At 44.6% G+C, this 16,552-nt stretch overlaps 1 protein-coding gene across 2 annotated transcripts in view; it reads right to left on the bottom strand.

The window, feature by feature from the left end:
* Tg (thyroglobulin) overlaps positions 1 to 16,552 on the bottom strand; it is a 180,530-nt gene that overhangs the window by 139,562 nt on the left and 24,416 nt on the right. For both annotated transcript variants that reach the window (XM_021216474.1, XM_021216475.2), the window contains exons 17-22: positions 15,270 to 15,479; positions 13,992 to 14,146; positions 13,634 to 13,790; positions 11,599 to 11,814; positions 4,410 to 4,559; positions 1,655 to 1,825 (exon numbers count right to left, since the gene is read on the bottom strand). In XM_021216474.1, coding sequence (XP_021072133.1) covers positions 1,655 to 1,825; positions 4,410 to 4,559; positions 11,599 to 11,814; positions 13,634 to 13,790; positions 13,992 to 14,146; positions 15,270 to 15,479 — 1,059 coding nt within the window. The remainder of the gene's footprint in view (positions 1 to 1,654; positions 1,826 to 4,409; positions 4,560 to 11,598; positions 11,815 to 13,633; positions 13,791 to 13,991; positions 14,147 to 15,269; positions 15,480 to 16,552) is intronic.

Below are 16,552 nucleotides of genomic sequence, written 5' to 3'. Positions count from 1 at the left end.
TTGATTCTTAAAATTACCATGGTAGAAGCATCATAGAGAAATCACTGGCCTGAACAGGAGGATGAGAGAGAAAGGCATGTCTGACCTAGCATGTGTGAAGGTAACACGCAGACCTGAGCAGAGGAAGCGAGGTGAATAGAGAATAAAAGCACCCAAGGAGACACTGAGAAAATGAGAAGGATGGACTCTAAAGCCTGCATGTTTTCTGATAGAAAAAAAATACAATGGGAGACTGCACTTTCCCACCCAGAAGGAAAATCCTCTCTGAGCTAAGAAGGGACACACTGCCCAAGGAGAGCTGTTTATTAACACAGAAATACCTTGCACCTCCAGAAAATAATCTCACAGCTTTGCCAAAGAAGCTGAAGATGCCCTGAAAACTGTACCGTGCCTTGGGTATGTCCTCTCCAGCTGTCAGCTGAGCTGTGACTCCTGAACACTTATACTGCTGATGAAAGCATCATTTCCCTTCTGATCCCTGGGTAGAACAAGCTGCAAATGCCTCACAAATTGTGTGGTTATCTTCACATTGAACTATGGCAGGGACAAAGAGGGCTCAGAGCAGCTAGGCAATAATCCCTGAGTAGCCAATGAGCAGCAGGGCTGCAGTGCATGTGGCACCACCTCTGTGGATACTCTGCAGGGTCCTGGGAAGAAGCCACCTCCAGGTCTCTTAAGGAATCTGCAACTTCCATTTAACTCCTGTAGTGTTAGCCCTGCCCACAAGAAGAGGAGCTGAGAAGAAAAAATGTTTCTGGACTGGTGAGATGGCTCATCTGTGTTACCCAATTATCTCATTCAATTCCTGAGCCTACTTGATGGAAGGATGAAAACTGATTTGAATCTCTGACCTACACACAGATGCAGTAGTATGTATGCATGCACACACATTAAATAAAAAATATTAAATAAATAAGAGTTCTGTTGGATTTTAAAGGGTGTACACATTCTTCCCCCCAAATGTTTGAAATTTGTTATTATTTTGCTGGAGAAGAGCCTTAGGAAACAACCACTTCTCACTCAGATTGTCTGTGCTTTTATCATTAGCTGATCTGTCTTCACCAGAGGTCAGAAAAGTTGTGTGTGTGTGTGTGTGTGTGTGTGTGTGTGTGTGTGTGTGTGTGTGTAAATAAGTGAGAATATGTATATGCACTTTCGCCCACACACCTGCATGCACACCTGTGTACTGAGGAAATACATGAATCTGAATAGAAGCACAGATCAGAACAACCAGGAGCACAGGGTTTAGGGAGTGAGGCACATCTGAGATTAATCTAGTTAGGTTGTATCTCAGCTTTAAGTTAAAGAGAAGCACTTTAACATTTCATGTTTCTATGTCTTCAGCTAAATATACCCTTAGTATACCGGTAGTACAATGTGGTGAATATGTAAAATCCTGGCACATAGTGAGCTCACTTATGTCAACCCTCTTCTTGCACAGTTAGTAAGTCTGGCCAGCAGGACTCACCCCTAACCCCAGCTGGTCTACTGGGAAAGGAAAGCAAGGAGCAGGGCCTCAAGTAATGGGAGAACATAGGTAAAGAAACTTTTGGAATAAAGGAGGAAAGTAATGGCATCTGTGTGTAATCCCTTTCTGTAGGTCCCAAAGACCCTGATCCCAGCAATCACAGTGGATGTAATAAACAGTACATACTCAGACACTGAGATTCTGAGAGTCCAGCCTCTGCCTGTAACCACTGTAGTCTCTGCCCCTCGCTGTCCACGCAGAAAACTTCCCCACTGTCTCTGTCCTTCTGGCTGGCTTGGTACTGACCACTCTGGTCACACTGTAGGCCAGCCTCATTCTTCTGACAGTCAGTGACACCTAGAACAACAGATGGGCACAGCAATGAGTTACAGGACTCTGTGATTGCCTCCTTCTCTTCCAACTCCCAGGATCCCTATGGTGATGACTAAGTTACATGGGTAACCCATGCATTCTGGCTGAAACTGGTAGTGTGCCCACCCTCAGCAAAGAACACCACTGAGACCCCATGTCGCCCATAGAGTGCCTTTCATAATGACTCTGAAGCCCATATTTTGGAGTCATCAGTGATCATTGTAGGAGGTGAGGCCTTCTACCATATAAGGACACTTAAAAGTCACCATCTGTGGTATTTTCAGTAGATGCTGTACCTGATGGTAATTTGATCTTGAGCTTCCAGACTCCAGAAGAGTGAGAAACAGAGTTCTGTCGTCTGTAAAATCCACCCAGCTTATGATAGTTTGAAATAGCTGCCTGAACAGACTACAACATCGCTAGACCCCCAACTTGGTCTTGTCCAATGCTACAGTTTTTCCTGGAATTGGAACTCTCCTTCACAAGGGTAAGCTTGGCCAGTGTTTCTCTTTCCCTGTGACTAGGTGCTTAGTGCATCCTATTTGATGGAAGCTCTATGAAGGCAGGATCTGCATCTCACTGAACTGCCCAGTGTCTAAATGTACACCCCCTCTCAACATCCAGGAATGTGAGTATGAGGGGGATCTAGAGATGAACACTTCTCTATCCCTGTGTTCAAGTTACTGCCTCACCCTGGAAGTCCTTTCTTCACCTGGTCCATAGTCTACAGATCAGTTCACCAATACTGCTTTTGATTCAGGAGGAATCATGAAGAATGCTGATGATGGTGTACCATCCTCTACAGCTACAAAGAAATATCATCACAGTACCTCAAGGGGTGTGTGTGTGTGTGTGTGTGTGTGTGTGTGTGTGTGTGTAGGAAGGTGTTATTACACTTTAAATATTTCTCCTATGCTTGCTATGGACTTGACATTGTGTCTGTTCTGAGTCATATGCTGAAGCCCCAGTCTTTCATGTGATAGAATTCGAGGGTAGGACCTTTGGATGCAGTTATGGAAATATGAGGTCAGGAGTGTGGAACATGATGGAATGAATTTATGTCTTTAAGCAAAAAGGGGGCCTGGAGGTCTCGGTCTCTGCGTGTGCAGTACTCAAAGGCCTAGGAAACAAGCAGCTAGAGAGAGCTGACCTTGATAGCTCTATTCCTCCTACCCCATATCCACACCTCTGCCATGTTGACACAGTGATTTTGAATCATGAGAACCAGGAGAAATCAATGCTTGTCACTCTGTCTATCCTGCATCCGATGGTATGTGGCACCATTAACTGGTTTCATAGAGGACAGACTGATATTCACAGAAGAAAAGCTGCTTGATTTCAGCCACCATGCTAGCAAGGGGAGAGAAGAAACAAGTTGGCTCTAGTTGCTACAAGCTTCAACCATGGTCTGTTGCTCCCTCCATTTCTATCTTGGCCCCTCCACAATAAGAGGCAGGTCATGACACAAATGTCCTTTTAAGGAAGTGCTGCTTTGTCATAGGGACAGCATGCTAGGTCACCTCCACCAAGGGTGGAGTGCTTAAGGAGAGATAGTACTCTGGTGTTAAGGACATTGCATGCCAAAGTTTCTGTTTTAGGGAATCATAAACTCCTACATAGGAAAGCCCTCTGATTTTGAATATGGAATAATTACCATCCTATTGGCATGACCCTCCTTTCTCAGTAAATCTCCCTTATCAAAGAACGTGACTTCCTTTCCTTTGATCACTTCTTTACAAATTTTGGAACTATTCACTTTATAAAGAATAAAAATTTTCTTTGTGTTGACACAATTACAGACTCATATAAAAAGATTTATCACAAAGCATGGATCCTTTCTAGGGCAAACCCAAGAATACTTAGGTGGCTATTCAGTAGTCCAGTCAAATGAAATCTCAGGACACATGGAAAGACCAAGTCCGTGGGGTCCTGGCCAGCACCAGATCAGAAAAGACTGAACATGAGTTACCCAGTGGCTATGAGTATGGTTGGGGAACGCCTTCCACTTCTGGTTCTGATAAGGTTAATTTACAAAAGTCAGAAGTTTCAAAATCAGGCAAAACTAAGCTCAGGGGTCAGCTGAGTTAGCTGCAAAACTCCAGCTAAGTAATCTCACTTATCTGAGCCTTCATCTTATCTGTGAAAAAGTGGGTCTTGCTATCTACCTGAGAGAGGAGTTGAGATGAGTGAATGAGATTTTGCAGGTAACATGCTTGGCCTGGAGCCTGGCAGGAGCTTGAACTTCACAGAAAATGGCCTTTGATCACCCAGTGGTTCCCAACAGTGGAAAGTCTTGCTCTCCCCCCCCCCCCACACCACCACCCAAGAAACAGTAATTCTTGAAGTGAAGTTTGGTTGTCACAACTGTTTGGTTGTCACAACTTGGAGGATAGGCTGTTGTTTTCTGGCAGATGTATAGATGCTATTCAGCATCTAGCTGCTGTGAGATAGTTTCTAGAGTGAAGAGAGATATGCCTTCCAACATCTCTGGTGCTGATGCTGAGCAGCTGTGCTACAGCCCTCTGTGTAGGGAAGGCTTCTCCTTCGGAGTGGTCCAGGAAGAACTTACAATGTGTCTTGCTGAAAGCTCCAGTCGTGGTGGTTGTTCTGCCCCTTGGGCATGGGATGCAGGCTACGCTGCCTGCCTGTTCTTGGTAGGTGCCAGCAGGACAGGGAGTGCATCGCCCATCCTGAGAGAAGCTTCCTTCAGGGCATTTCACTAGGGGCACAAACAAAGATGACATCAGAGTGAGCACTTGTGTTATGGCCACAGACAGTGCTTAGAGTATGTGTAGAACCTCAAAATCAGCCTAGGATTTTATGTGAGAAAAATCAGCCTAGCAATTAATGAAAAGCGGGTGGCCTTGGGCTCAAAAGTTAAGGAGTCAACTAAGAAGAAAGCAGGTAGGGCCTTCTCTTCAGAAGCTAGGACTTGCAAGTGGTATAGGAATCTACACAAAACTTCAGATGTGGATCCAATAGGGTAGGAGACAAGCTAGGAGCATACTAAAAAGAAACAGCCTCTGAGAAGTTAACACTAGAGACTCCAGGGACAGAGGGGGCCAAGCACCAAACAGTGTAGACAGCAAGTACAAAGGTGTAATGGCAAGAGAGAGGCCAAATCAAGCCAAAGCTGGGATTGCAAAGGAGATGGGCATGGCAGAAGATGAATCTGGAGACAATGGGACAGATAAGGCCCAAACACAGCTTCCCAAATCTAAGGATGTGATGGAGAATGGAAAGTATAGGTAGATTGGGTGAAGTCCCACTTTCTGTATAGTTCTTAGGGTCCTCTAAAGTCATTTTTATTTTTATCCTGTGTGAAATGGAGTCCACAGTACCTACTGGGGTATAGTTGTCATACACATACTGTCTAACCTACTGCCAGGCTCCCGTGTGCACTCAGCAAATAACAATTACTTTTACTTTTAAGGTCACCCTTCTTTGTAGCCAACTCTGTGCAAATGCTACTTTCTCAATGAGTCAATCCCAGCAATTCTAGAAACTTAGTACCATCTCATTTGACTGCTATGGCCAATGTCCCTGTCACTAACAATGCTGCTTTTACTAGACAAGGATGGACAAATTAGGCACTCAGCAAACTACATTAAAAATGTTCTTGCTATCAGGCCTTTTGGTTTCTGATTGACTCAGAAAGCCCAAATTCTATGGATAAGATATCTCATCCATTTGTCATGCTGGATGTCAGCATCTTACTGTTAACACTTCTGATCTGCTGGTACCAAGTGATTTCTTTTGCTCTAACATCTTCAGTCCCTTCTAATTTCTCTTGTTGATTGTGGCTACGAGGAAGGACTTCACTAAAAGTAAAAGTAGTAGTTATTTACCAGGTGTACACGTTAATTGGAGAGCGGGATTCTAGGAAACCAGAATTCCAACTACAAAGATATATCTCTTACAAGGTATTAAAAGGAGAGCCCTCAGGAGACCCATTGTAGAGCAATGCATGAATTGGCCACCCTGACTCTGTTGGCTCAGAAAAACCCCTTGTCCCCTCCTTGTTCAGGGTTGTACTCACAGTAATTTGTCAAATAACTTCAACAACTGAGTTTTACCCTGTAAAATGTGAGCTCCCTCCTTTGGAGCCCCCAGTATGCAAGTGGCAATCTACTGTGTTCTATGAATTAATGTATTGCCTGTAAGCCCAATGTTTAATTAGCCACATGTAACTATCATCTCAGAGATTTACTGCCAAATAAGCATCCTTTTCTAGTTCTTTCTGAACTCTGCCTGGCTGGTTCAATTTAGCTGTTCTGGGCCAAACTCCTCTCCAACGTGACTGATTCATGTTGGCTTCTCTTAGCTTCTAATGGAATTGCCCTGCTTGGTCTCAGGCTAAATCTGGCAGTCTGTTCTAATCTTCTGGCTCCTTGGCTCCTTCTCATTCTCTGGCTTATCCTGCTTTCACTTGAAATATGTTTTCTCTCTCTCTCTCTCTCTCTCTCTCTCTCTCTCTCTCTCTCTCTCTCTCTCTCCCCTCTCTCTGCACTGCTCTCTTAAGTTGCCTCTATTTTTTGTTGATTCTTGTGAAAGTTGGATGTATCCTATCTCTGACTCATTCTGTCGAATCTCTCTCTGATTTGTCACTTTGTCTGTCACTCAATTAGATGTCACTTTTTAAAGCATAGCTGCATCCTTATACAAACTAACTTTACCTTCATTGTTTGGGATTAAAGGTGTGCAGTAAAGACATGTCTGCATTCAAGACAGATCACACAACCTAGATCTTTGGATGTGGTCCCCTGCCAGAGTAGCCACATTGGTGGATTTAAATTCCTTTGTGATTACCACTAAGAATGAGTATCTATTCCCATCTCACAGGTGAGAAGGTTGGGCCTGGAGTGCTCAGCCATCACTTGCTACAGCACTCTCCTGGAAGGGGAGAGGGTGAAATTTCCGAAGCGCCAGCTGTTTTCATGTTTTGTCTCACAACCCTATGAGAAGGGCATCTTTTCTGACTTGGCAGTGAGATAATTAAATGACAAAAAGTAAGCACAACAAGGTGGAGCATGGTGAGATGGAGCCAATGCTCTGGGAGTTACTATCCTTGGTCTGCATGCATTCTTGCTATCTCAGAGTAAATCAGAAACTCAGCCACATCTTGGAAACTGTGTAGTACTTTCCAGTCTTCACTAACAGTGAGTAGTCTTCTCTGAGCACCAAGTTCCACGACTTCTTTGAGTCAGATTGATAATGATTGGTTGGGACATTTTTTTTTTCAAGTAAGTACCTGTAAATTTGGGGCCAAAGGAAACTAATGCTTCCTGGCCAATGCAATCAGCTCTGCTATCTTTATTCAGAGTCCTGATGAAGACAGGAAAGTGAGACCTGGAGAGATGCTATCAAGCCACAGGCTCCTGTAGGTTTGAGAAGTGCGCATGCTCTTTCACCACTGTGACTGCCCCTGATACAGAGTTTTTCCATTTAAAGGGCACTTTTGTAGATTATAATGAGGCAGCGCCTTGAGGACCATCATCCTTTCCTAAGCACGTGGCTCCTCTCAAGACCAGGAAGTGTACCCTGGCCCCTGCATGCTCACTTTTACCTTCAAATCCACCAGCCAGAGTTACTAATAGCTGTGGCAAGTGCCTCTTCTATTTGATACAAGAGTTGATCATTTGAGTTTAGAGCTTTCAAGGCTTTGAGTTATGTTGTTCTTCCTGCCAATCTTTCTTTCAACCCCAGCAGTGACAGGTCATACTTTTGCAAAGATGAAACATATCTTTAGGAGACAACAAAATACTTCACCTTTTAAGAAGTTCATGTAAGTCCTGTCAAGTCTTTCTGGTTCTGTCACTCTCCAGCTCAAAATTCTTCTGTGGTGCTCTGTTGGTGGTTCAAATTTGTGTCTTGTGTCTATACTTCTCAGAATCCTATCTTTCTTGATGGGTCACCTCCTGCCATGTTCCCCTACAGACTCCATTCAGCTATAGAAACCATGGCATTGTCTCATACAGCCAATGGGCTTTTATATTCAATGATTTTTTACTATTCCATCCAGTTTCTGCAATAGTCTTCATTTTTGTGCTCCTAACACATAAATGTGCACACACACACACACACACACACACACACACACANCATACCAGTATTCCAATCACTTTGGAAGCTGAGGCAGAAGGATTGCTGTGAGTTCAAAGTCAACAATAAATACTAGGCCAAACCGAGGTACATGGTTTAATACCCTGTCACCCCACACACACACACACACACACACACACACACACACACACAGAGAGAGAGAGAGAGAGAGACAGAGACAGAGACAGAGACAGAGACAGAGACAGAGAGACAGAGAGACAGAGACAGAGACACGGAAAGATGGAGAGACAGAGAGACAGACAGAGAGCTCGATCCCATCTGCCTATCTTAGCACCAATTCCTGCTCACTTTTTCAGACCCCATATAGTGCCTGCTGCACTAACGTACCTCTCTGCCTGACTTAAAGGGCACTTTACACCACAGTCTTATGGGCCAATCATGTGTGGTACCATTTAAATTTTTGCTGCTCTGCACTTGTGGTATGGGTTTTGTACATAACTAGATTTTTAAAGCTTAGGTGGGTGGATGACAGACGGATGAAAGGGGGTAAGGGAGGAAAGGAGGAAGGGAAAGACACAACATATCTGTCAGATAAAAATGTCCACAGGGGAACTAGTTCTATTATGAGAATTTGTAGAGAGGGAAGAAAACGAACTTATTGTAGGTAAGGGGAAATTAATGTCAGACCAAGGAAAAATGAAAAAATCTTGACAATCTTCCTGTGATTCCCTCTAATGCAGGATTCCAGCAGGAAATTCCACAGGAGCCACAAAATATATAGAGACAAGAGAGTGAACAGACATGTCCTGAGAAAACCGCCAGCAAAGCTTCTTCTCCCTATTATCCTAACAGCACCAGTTCCCAGAATGACCATGTCCATACAATTTACAAGGGAAGCTCCTCTCACCCAAGCAACCGCACAACCAAGAACCACTTACATCAGACCTCAGAGATGACAAGGAAAAGCCTGCTTCATCTCCCCAGGCCAATGTTCTGCCTTGTAGCTCCACACCTTCACAGCTGTGTTCCAGATGTGTTTTAGGAGGAGAAAAGCCAAGAAGGAGAAGCCTGATTCTTGGACGGTATGATTTCACTAGCACTCCCCTTTTGAGAAGGGAGAAGTGTGATGCACAGGGTGGGACCAAAGCTCTGGAAGCAGATAGAGCCAAGATCACATGTCTGCACTGCCAACTAAAATCAGGGATACTCACTGAGGGTTGGTCACAGGCAGAGCAGTGTACTCTACATCATGGAGTTCAGGATTTTTAGAGGAGGACAAATGACCTCCATGGTTCCAGGGACGAGAAGCTGCTGGTGCCAGGACTCAAGTCCAGGCATGTCTGATTGTAAAGACCATGTCCTAAGTGTATATAGAGCTGTATGCCTCAGCTTCCAAACCTCGCTCACAGGAGAGGGTGGGGGAAACACTCAGCTCTACAGAAATGCCAGCAAGTTCCCATACATACAAGAAATTCACTGGGGGTTCTCAGACATAATTACAGATTCACAGATACTGCAGAAAACCCAAGTCTTTTTGTGTACCCTTTGTAAATTCATTCTGGGCCTTTCAGTCTGAAGAAAGGTGGAAGGTTAGATGGTGGGATGGGAAATCCTTTGTGACAAGGTAAGAAGACACAGCCATTGAGAGACAGAATATAGACAGAGCTGAAGTGAAGCTGCTCAACTGCAGCATGTAGAGCAAATGAGGCTGGCCTTCTGCTTCAGTACATCCATGGTTATTAGAATTGAATCACATTGTACTCTTCAAAGTGACTAAGAGACCTGGCTGTATGTCCCAGAAAGCCACAAGTTCTGGACCTTTGCAGAAAAGGGCTGTAAGAAAGCATAGGGCAAAGCCTGATCTTAGACCTCTTTCCCAGGCACCATTCTGTATTTTTCAAGAGGGCTTGCTGAAGCCCTTCCTACTGATATCAGGTCCTCACATGATCCACACAGGGTTTCTCCTTTAGGCAAAGTCATCTCATCTAATCCCCAATCTCCTGGTGATAGGAGCTTAGAGTCACTATTGACTAAGCACTCCAGAAGAAACTTGCAATTGGATTTTCAGTTTCCCTCTTACTCCTGTGTGTTGTAAAATGAACACAGTGAAAAAAAATACACACACACACACACACACACACACACACACACACACACACACGAACTCAATGGTGTTCATCCAGGTAGCTAAGGACACTGCATAGTCAAATCTGAAAACCCAGTGGCTGGCATGTATGAGATGCCCTCTCTGGGACCCCACTTAGCAGATGCCACCATCCGCTCTTTCTCTCACTACTCATCTTCCTGTCTGGGTAGCTCTAAGTAGATGGAAAGACAAAATATGTGTTCTGTCCCAAGACAAGCTATGATTCCTCACCCAATGATCTTGGATTTGGTGACTTCAAGCCCCTTTTGGGACGCAGCTTGCTCAAGCTGTACAAGTCTGTTTAACAGATCCTCTATCTCTGACTGTCTAGTGGGGAAAGGCCGGGCCATCCGGGCCTCCTGTGAAATAGATACTTACCAAGTCACAATGCAGAGTGTAATATCTGCAGTAAATACCGATTGGGAGTGGAAATGCTTCTGTACTCTGTGCTGGGATTAGCTCAAATTCACTTGGCAAGGATTTTAGAAAGTCTATGTAGCTTTGTCTTGCAACTAATATAAGTAGGAGGGAAATAACAGAAAGCATCTCTTCTCAGCTCAATAAAAACACTCTCCAATTCACTCCATGTAGGAGGAAGGCTTCCGTCCCATCATAAAACCTTTGAATCTTTTCATGATGGAACAATGATCCTGCCACCCTACCCACACACCACCACATCCCTATCACTGGAAGCTGTTATATTAGTTGTGTGGCCAACAGTAATTAAAATTATAGGTGGAATTTAAATAAAAATAGATGGACCACACAGCTGTGTAAGTTTCCTGGAGTATCCAGCTGTAGGTCATTAAAACTGCTCTTAAATGGCACATTGTCCTTGACAATGAACGAGGGATTCTAGGGCCAGAGAATGTGGCTGACTTTGAGAAATTGATGTATTCAGATCCCTTCAGGGCCTTTAGGAAGTACAAATCCTGAAGATATCTTGATTTTAGCCAAGGAGACCCATGTTACAATTCAACTTACTGAATAATAATAGTAATAATAATAATAATAATAATAATAATAATAATAATAATAATAATAGTAAGTCAGGAGTGATAATAAAGAGAGTTACAGGAAGCTGACACATCTTCCATTTTCTTTGCAGCTGCAGTCCAATGAAAATGGTCTTTAAAGAAGCTCATGGGCAAGAAGAACAAGACCTGTCAAGTCAACCTGTAGCAGGTCTCATCTCCATGAGAGTAGAGTGAGATGTCAAATGGCTATGTAAAGGTTGAGAGGCATGATTTCTTGCCAAAATAAAACCAAGAAATGTCAATCCAGGATATAGGGGAGACATGGGCTTTCTTCTTACAAGGATCCCAGCACCAGGTTCAAACTGAGAAAGAACTAACAGAAAGGACAATGTCACACACTGGCTTCTTCCTTCCTTCCTTGGTACAGTGATGGCTAATGAGTTGATTCCCTTGAAAACTGGACATGAAAATACTTATTGACCAATGCATTGATGATTCCCCCAGAGTCCAGTCGTCTTTCCTGAAGCCTCCTGCGGTTCCATATCTCAGTCTAGAGGGATGTTAGTACCTACCACAGCCCAGAGGGTCCTGTCTGGTGGTTGAGACTCTGTAGAATCCTTCCAAACATCCAAGTTGAGTCCTGGGAGAGGTGACAAAGCTGTCACCACTGAGAAAATACAAGGTGGTGTCTGCTGAGAATGTCTTGGAGTCCAGATGAAGCTGGAACTTGCCACTTTGGATCAGATCTGCAAAGCGCCCAAGGAGATCCTGGCCCATTAACGCCCTTTCTGTAAGACAGAGACCAGCCAGAGATCATCATCTCATTGTTTCCTGAGGGGAACAGGGGATAGCTGGTATGTGGCTGCCTAGAATGGCCTGACAGAACGGACACATGGACATCACAAATTCTTTCATTAGGACAGACTGGGCTTAGAAAAGGTGAATGGCTGGCTCAAAGCCACACACACAAGTAAAACTCCAACCTAAGTCTCAGGTTTTGTGGCACCAAAGTGACCCCTCTTGGTACAGAATATGCATTACCATGATCTGGGGTACACTATTCAGGTAATCCACACCCCATCTCTGAGTCTCAGTGTGCATATTTGCTCGAAAGGCCTAGGAATGCTTTGTGTGCAGATGGGAAGGATCCCAAAGGATAGTGTATGTGGAAGGACCAGGCACAAAAAAGGCATGCCCTTCTGTTGGGAATGCGGCTTTTACTATTCTGCTAAAAATGTGGAAGGCTATGGATTTCCAAGGGGAAAGCAAAAGATCGCCTTGTAAGGAGCTGGGGTAGACCTCTGTGTGCAGAAATCATCCATGCTGCAACCTCCCACTGGCAAACTGGGCTTAGCCTGATGCCACAGACATCATTGCTCACACATTGAAGCTGGGACAAACATCTCAGGCCTTTAAAACGGCAAACACTCCCAAATTATCCAGGCTTTTTCAGAGGAAGGCTGATCCAAATGAAAACTGCTGATCCAAAATGCTAGGAGTATTATTGTCAAGGTGACATCAGAAAGTCAATAGAATGACAGACTTGTAGCCTGCCTCCCAGGTTCTTCTTCAGACATGTTTTTCTGTTTTTTTTTATTATTATTATTTTTTAAGAGCTCATAGAACAGAGGTTACGTTCCAGGTAATCTGGGTGTCTGGCCACTGAATGACAGAGGAGAGGCAGGAGCTAACTTCCAGACCTTACTTAGAGGTGTGTGGATTACTCCCCACCCTACCAGAAAGCTCAGAGAAAACAGGCACATACTCATGGTAGCTCTCACACAGTTCACTTTGCCATTTCTTCTTAGGCACTTGTGGTCACTCAATTCATCTCTATTACAACTGTCAAGATTAAAGGGGCAATATGCTGAGGCATTTTCTCAGTGTAAGTGGGTGGTATATAAATTGTAAGCCAGGAAAGACTCCTCTCTCTACTAATCTCCCTTCATACTGTATCTATCCACCTCACCTCTACATAAAAGTCTTTAGGCTTTCTGTTGTTTATGGTGCTATCTATCCCTATTGACCAGAACTCTACAGGTATATATATATATATATATATATATATATATATATATATATATACATACATATACATATATACATATACATATACATATACATATATGGTTATTAACTCTATAAAATATTCATACAATATAATTTGATCATATCATCCTCAACTCTTCCTCCTAACTCTTCACAGATTAACCCCACACCCACACCACCGGCCCACTTCCCCAGTTTCATGTCTTCTGTTTTTTCTAGTAACCTATTGATTATCTAGTAATTATCTATTAAACTAGTTTGTGCTGCCCATGTGAGATGGATCAGTGGCTTCAGGGTACAGATTGCTCTTGCAGAGGACCAGAGTTCAAATCCCAGCACCCATAATGAGTGGCTCACAACCACCTGTGATTCCAGTATCAGGCAATCTAACTTTTACATACTTTTTAATATGCAACTAGTTCTTTTCAAGGACTAGACAGAATTCTCCTTGTGTTATTATGAGAATAGACTAGGCCTTCCTCGGTTTCATTGCAGGGGGAGCCTGAGGCTCCATGAGGATGCCCAGCTTCTTCAAGGTAGCAGTTCAGGTAAACTTACCAATGCTGTGCAAATCTGGAAGCAAGCCAACTGAGATGTCCTCAAGCTGTAACTTCCACGTGACATTTACTCCTAAACGCTCTGCAGTCAGACACCCCACCTGTATCGAGGAGTTGTCACAGACCGTGCTGGAAACCAGGGTCCCAAATGTCTTTACCTGCATGGAGAGAGACATCTTGGTTTAGGAACATAGAACAAGAAGCTGCTGATATCAAGCATGTGTCGGGAGTGTCGGGCTTATGTTACTTCCTGTAATCTTCCACCATCCTGCTCCTGAAGACTCTACCCAATCTGAGGCTCCCTGACAATGACGCTGAGTTTAGACCAAGCCCTAAATGATGGAAAGGCTGGCACATACCTGGATCTGGCAGAAGCCACGGGCTATCAGCTCATCCAGTATGAAGACCTGGAAGGCCTGCAGCAAGCCAGAGTAGTCAACACTGCACATCTTTCCTGGTGGGAGCAGGAGCTGGAAGTGTGCTTGAGTTTGCATGGTCTGCCACAGCTGAGGCCCTGCAGCCAAGCACAAGAGGTCAGTGGGCTGGGGCAATAGGTCTGTAGGATTTCTTCCTGTGGATTTATTTTCCCTTATACGTAGTCCCTCCTAATTTAGCGTGAGCACACAAACCTTGGCTTTCTGGTTCACTGCTTTAACTCTGAATCACTTAGCCTCCTCACAGCAAGCTGAGAGCTGCTCCTCTCTCTGAATCAGGTTCTCTCTTCATAGGGATGCTGACGTTCTCCCTGGAAAATCTCCCATACTGCTTTGCATATAAATACCACCATCTCATATAATTGAGCAGGATAGGAGTAGATGTTCTCTAATGCTGCTAAGTGTTGAATGAAGGTTGACTTGGTCTTAATTTCAGCTGGGACCACTCTGTCATAATCAAGGGGCAGGCCACTTATTTGTCCAAACCACTCCTTAAACGTTTTCTGTATGAGAACCCTCTATAACCCTAATTCTATCCTGGACACCCTGGCAGTCAGGTACAATCTTGTGATGTAGGTCAGTCTCAGAACGTGGGTCTCCAGTCAGATACCTTTCCTTCCACTGCCCCCTGGAAGGTCGAGTATAAGGCTCCAGATGTCTAGTTCTGGGGCTACCCACAGTCTGACTTGGCAAAAATCCATGCTACTGTAACACTACTGCATATATAGGTGGGTTTGTCTTTACTTGAGTTGACTGGGTTCTCTGGGGCAGCAGAAGAAACTGCACATAGGAAGAGTCCTGCACTCACTCAAGATACTGATGCTCACCTGGCAGAGGTCTTAGACCTCTACCCTGCCAGGCATTCTCCACAGAGAGCAAGGTTAGGGCTCACTGTAAGTTACACAGGAAGCTCAGAGCACATTATATATGGTCCCTAACTCAGCAGCAGGAGCAGCCACCAGCTGAATATGTTACCAATCCAAGTAACCACAAGGAACCTAGAATAATGTCAACTTTCCCACATGTCATTTGGCTCCAAGGAGCCACCAATAAAATCTAGTCTGCTCTGTCTAGAAGCAGTGCTCCATGTGGCCAACTCTCCAACCCTGATCACCTGATGTGAAAAGGCTGTACTTGAGTGGCTGAAGGTCTCTTTAGCAATAGCCCTGAGAGTGAAGGACAAGTCTCCCCACTGCTACTCACTTTGACAGGCTCGGGGTGGTGGCAGTGTCACCCAGTGCTGACTCTCCAGGCTACAAATCAGTGACCCTGGTGAAAATGCACTCCGGAGGCCCTGGCGGCAGAGCAGCTGGCACTGCTGAACAGTAGTCACTCCTGAGCTAGAGGCTGTCTCACAGACGATCACTCCATCAGCCACATCTGACCCAGAGAATGGCAGTGGACACTGTGGGCCTAGGAGTGGAGATGGAGAAGAAGCACAGGTCTCCCAGACGTAAACCCAGTTCTGCCTACCTCTCTGCTTCCCTTGATTGTTCCCTGGGCCCTTTCTCATTGTGTCCTGCTCTGTCAGGGCCTAGTTCTTCCCCCTCCTTCTATGACTTCTCACTGGATAAGTCCACTATCTCTCAGTTTCACCAGACAGGCAGAAAAGGTGACTCTTACAGCAGCACCTCCAGCTACATTACAAATCCAGGGACCACCATCCTCTGTACCTCAGGGCTCACAGTCCAGCTGTTGTCCACTTCAACTCCCACCTTAACACTCAGAACTGAGCCTGGGCAACTTTAGGCCTCATGACATGAAGGTTCCAAGTTTGCTCCCCTCCCCTGGGTTGGAATGAGCAGTGTTTCCTAGCACCTAATCAAGAGCTAGATTCCCAGAGCACTTCAGGATTCTCTAGTAACTTGGGCAGTTTCTTGTCCCCATCTATACTCAGTCACTAAGAGTTCACCAAAGTCCTCCCATTACTGCAGGGGTATGAAGATGTCACCTCCTTTCAGGATATTTCCCAAGCCGTCTGGCGAGAACTTTGGTTCTCCAAAGATTCCTAGTATAGACCCACGGCCTATCAGTCATCAAGTCGACTGTTAAGCTCTTAACTTTGTGTCCTTGATTAAACATCGATTTGTTTTTTTATTTTTAATATTTTGTATTTTGGTTTGGTTTTGTTTGGTCGGGTTTTATTTTGTTTTAGATACAGCCTTGGTGTGTTGTTGTTGTTGTTGTTGTTGCCAGGGTGTGCTGGGCTCACAGGTTATTGCCTCCATGGCAGGATTTTTTCCCAGTTTTTTATTATTTACTTCATTTACATTTCAAATGCTATCCCAAAAGTCCCCTATAACCTCCCCCCCCCCCGCTCTCCTGTCCATCCACTTCCACTTCTTGGCCCTGGCGTTCCCCTATACTGGGGCATATAAAGTTTGCAAGTCCAAGGGGCCTCTCTTCCCAATGATGGCTGACTAGGCCATCTTCTGCTACATATGCAGCTAGAGACATGAGCTCTGGGGGTACTGGTTAGTTCATAT

This window comes from Mus pahari, chromosome 17, assembly GCF_900095145.1.
Source record: "Mus pahari chromosome 17, PAHARI_EIJ_v1.1, whole genome shotgun sequence".
Lineage (NCBI taxonomy): Eukaryota > Metazoa > Chordata > Mammalia > Rodentia > Muridae > Mus > Mus pahari.
This window is presented reverse-complemented; position numbering and strand designations above follow the sequence as displayed.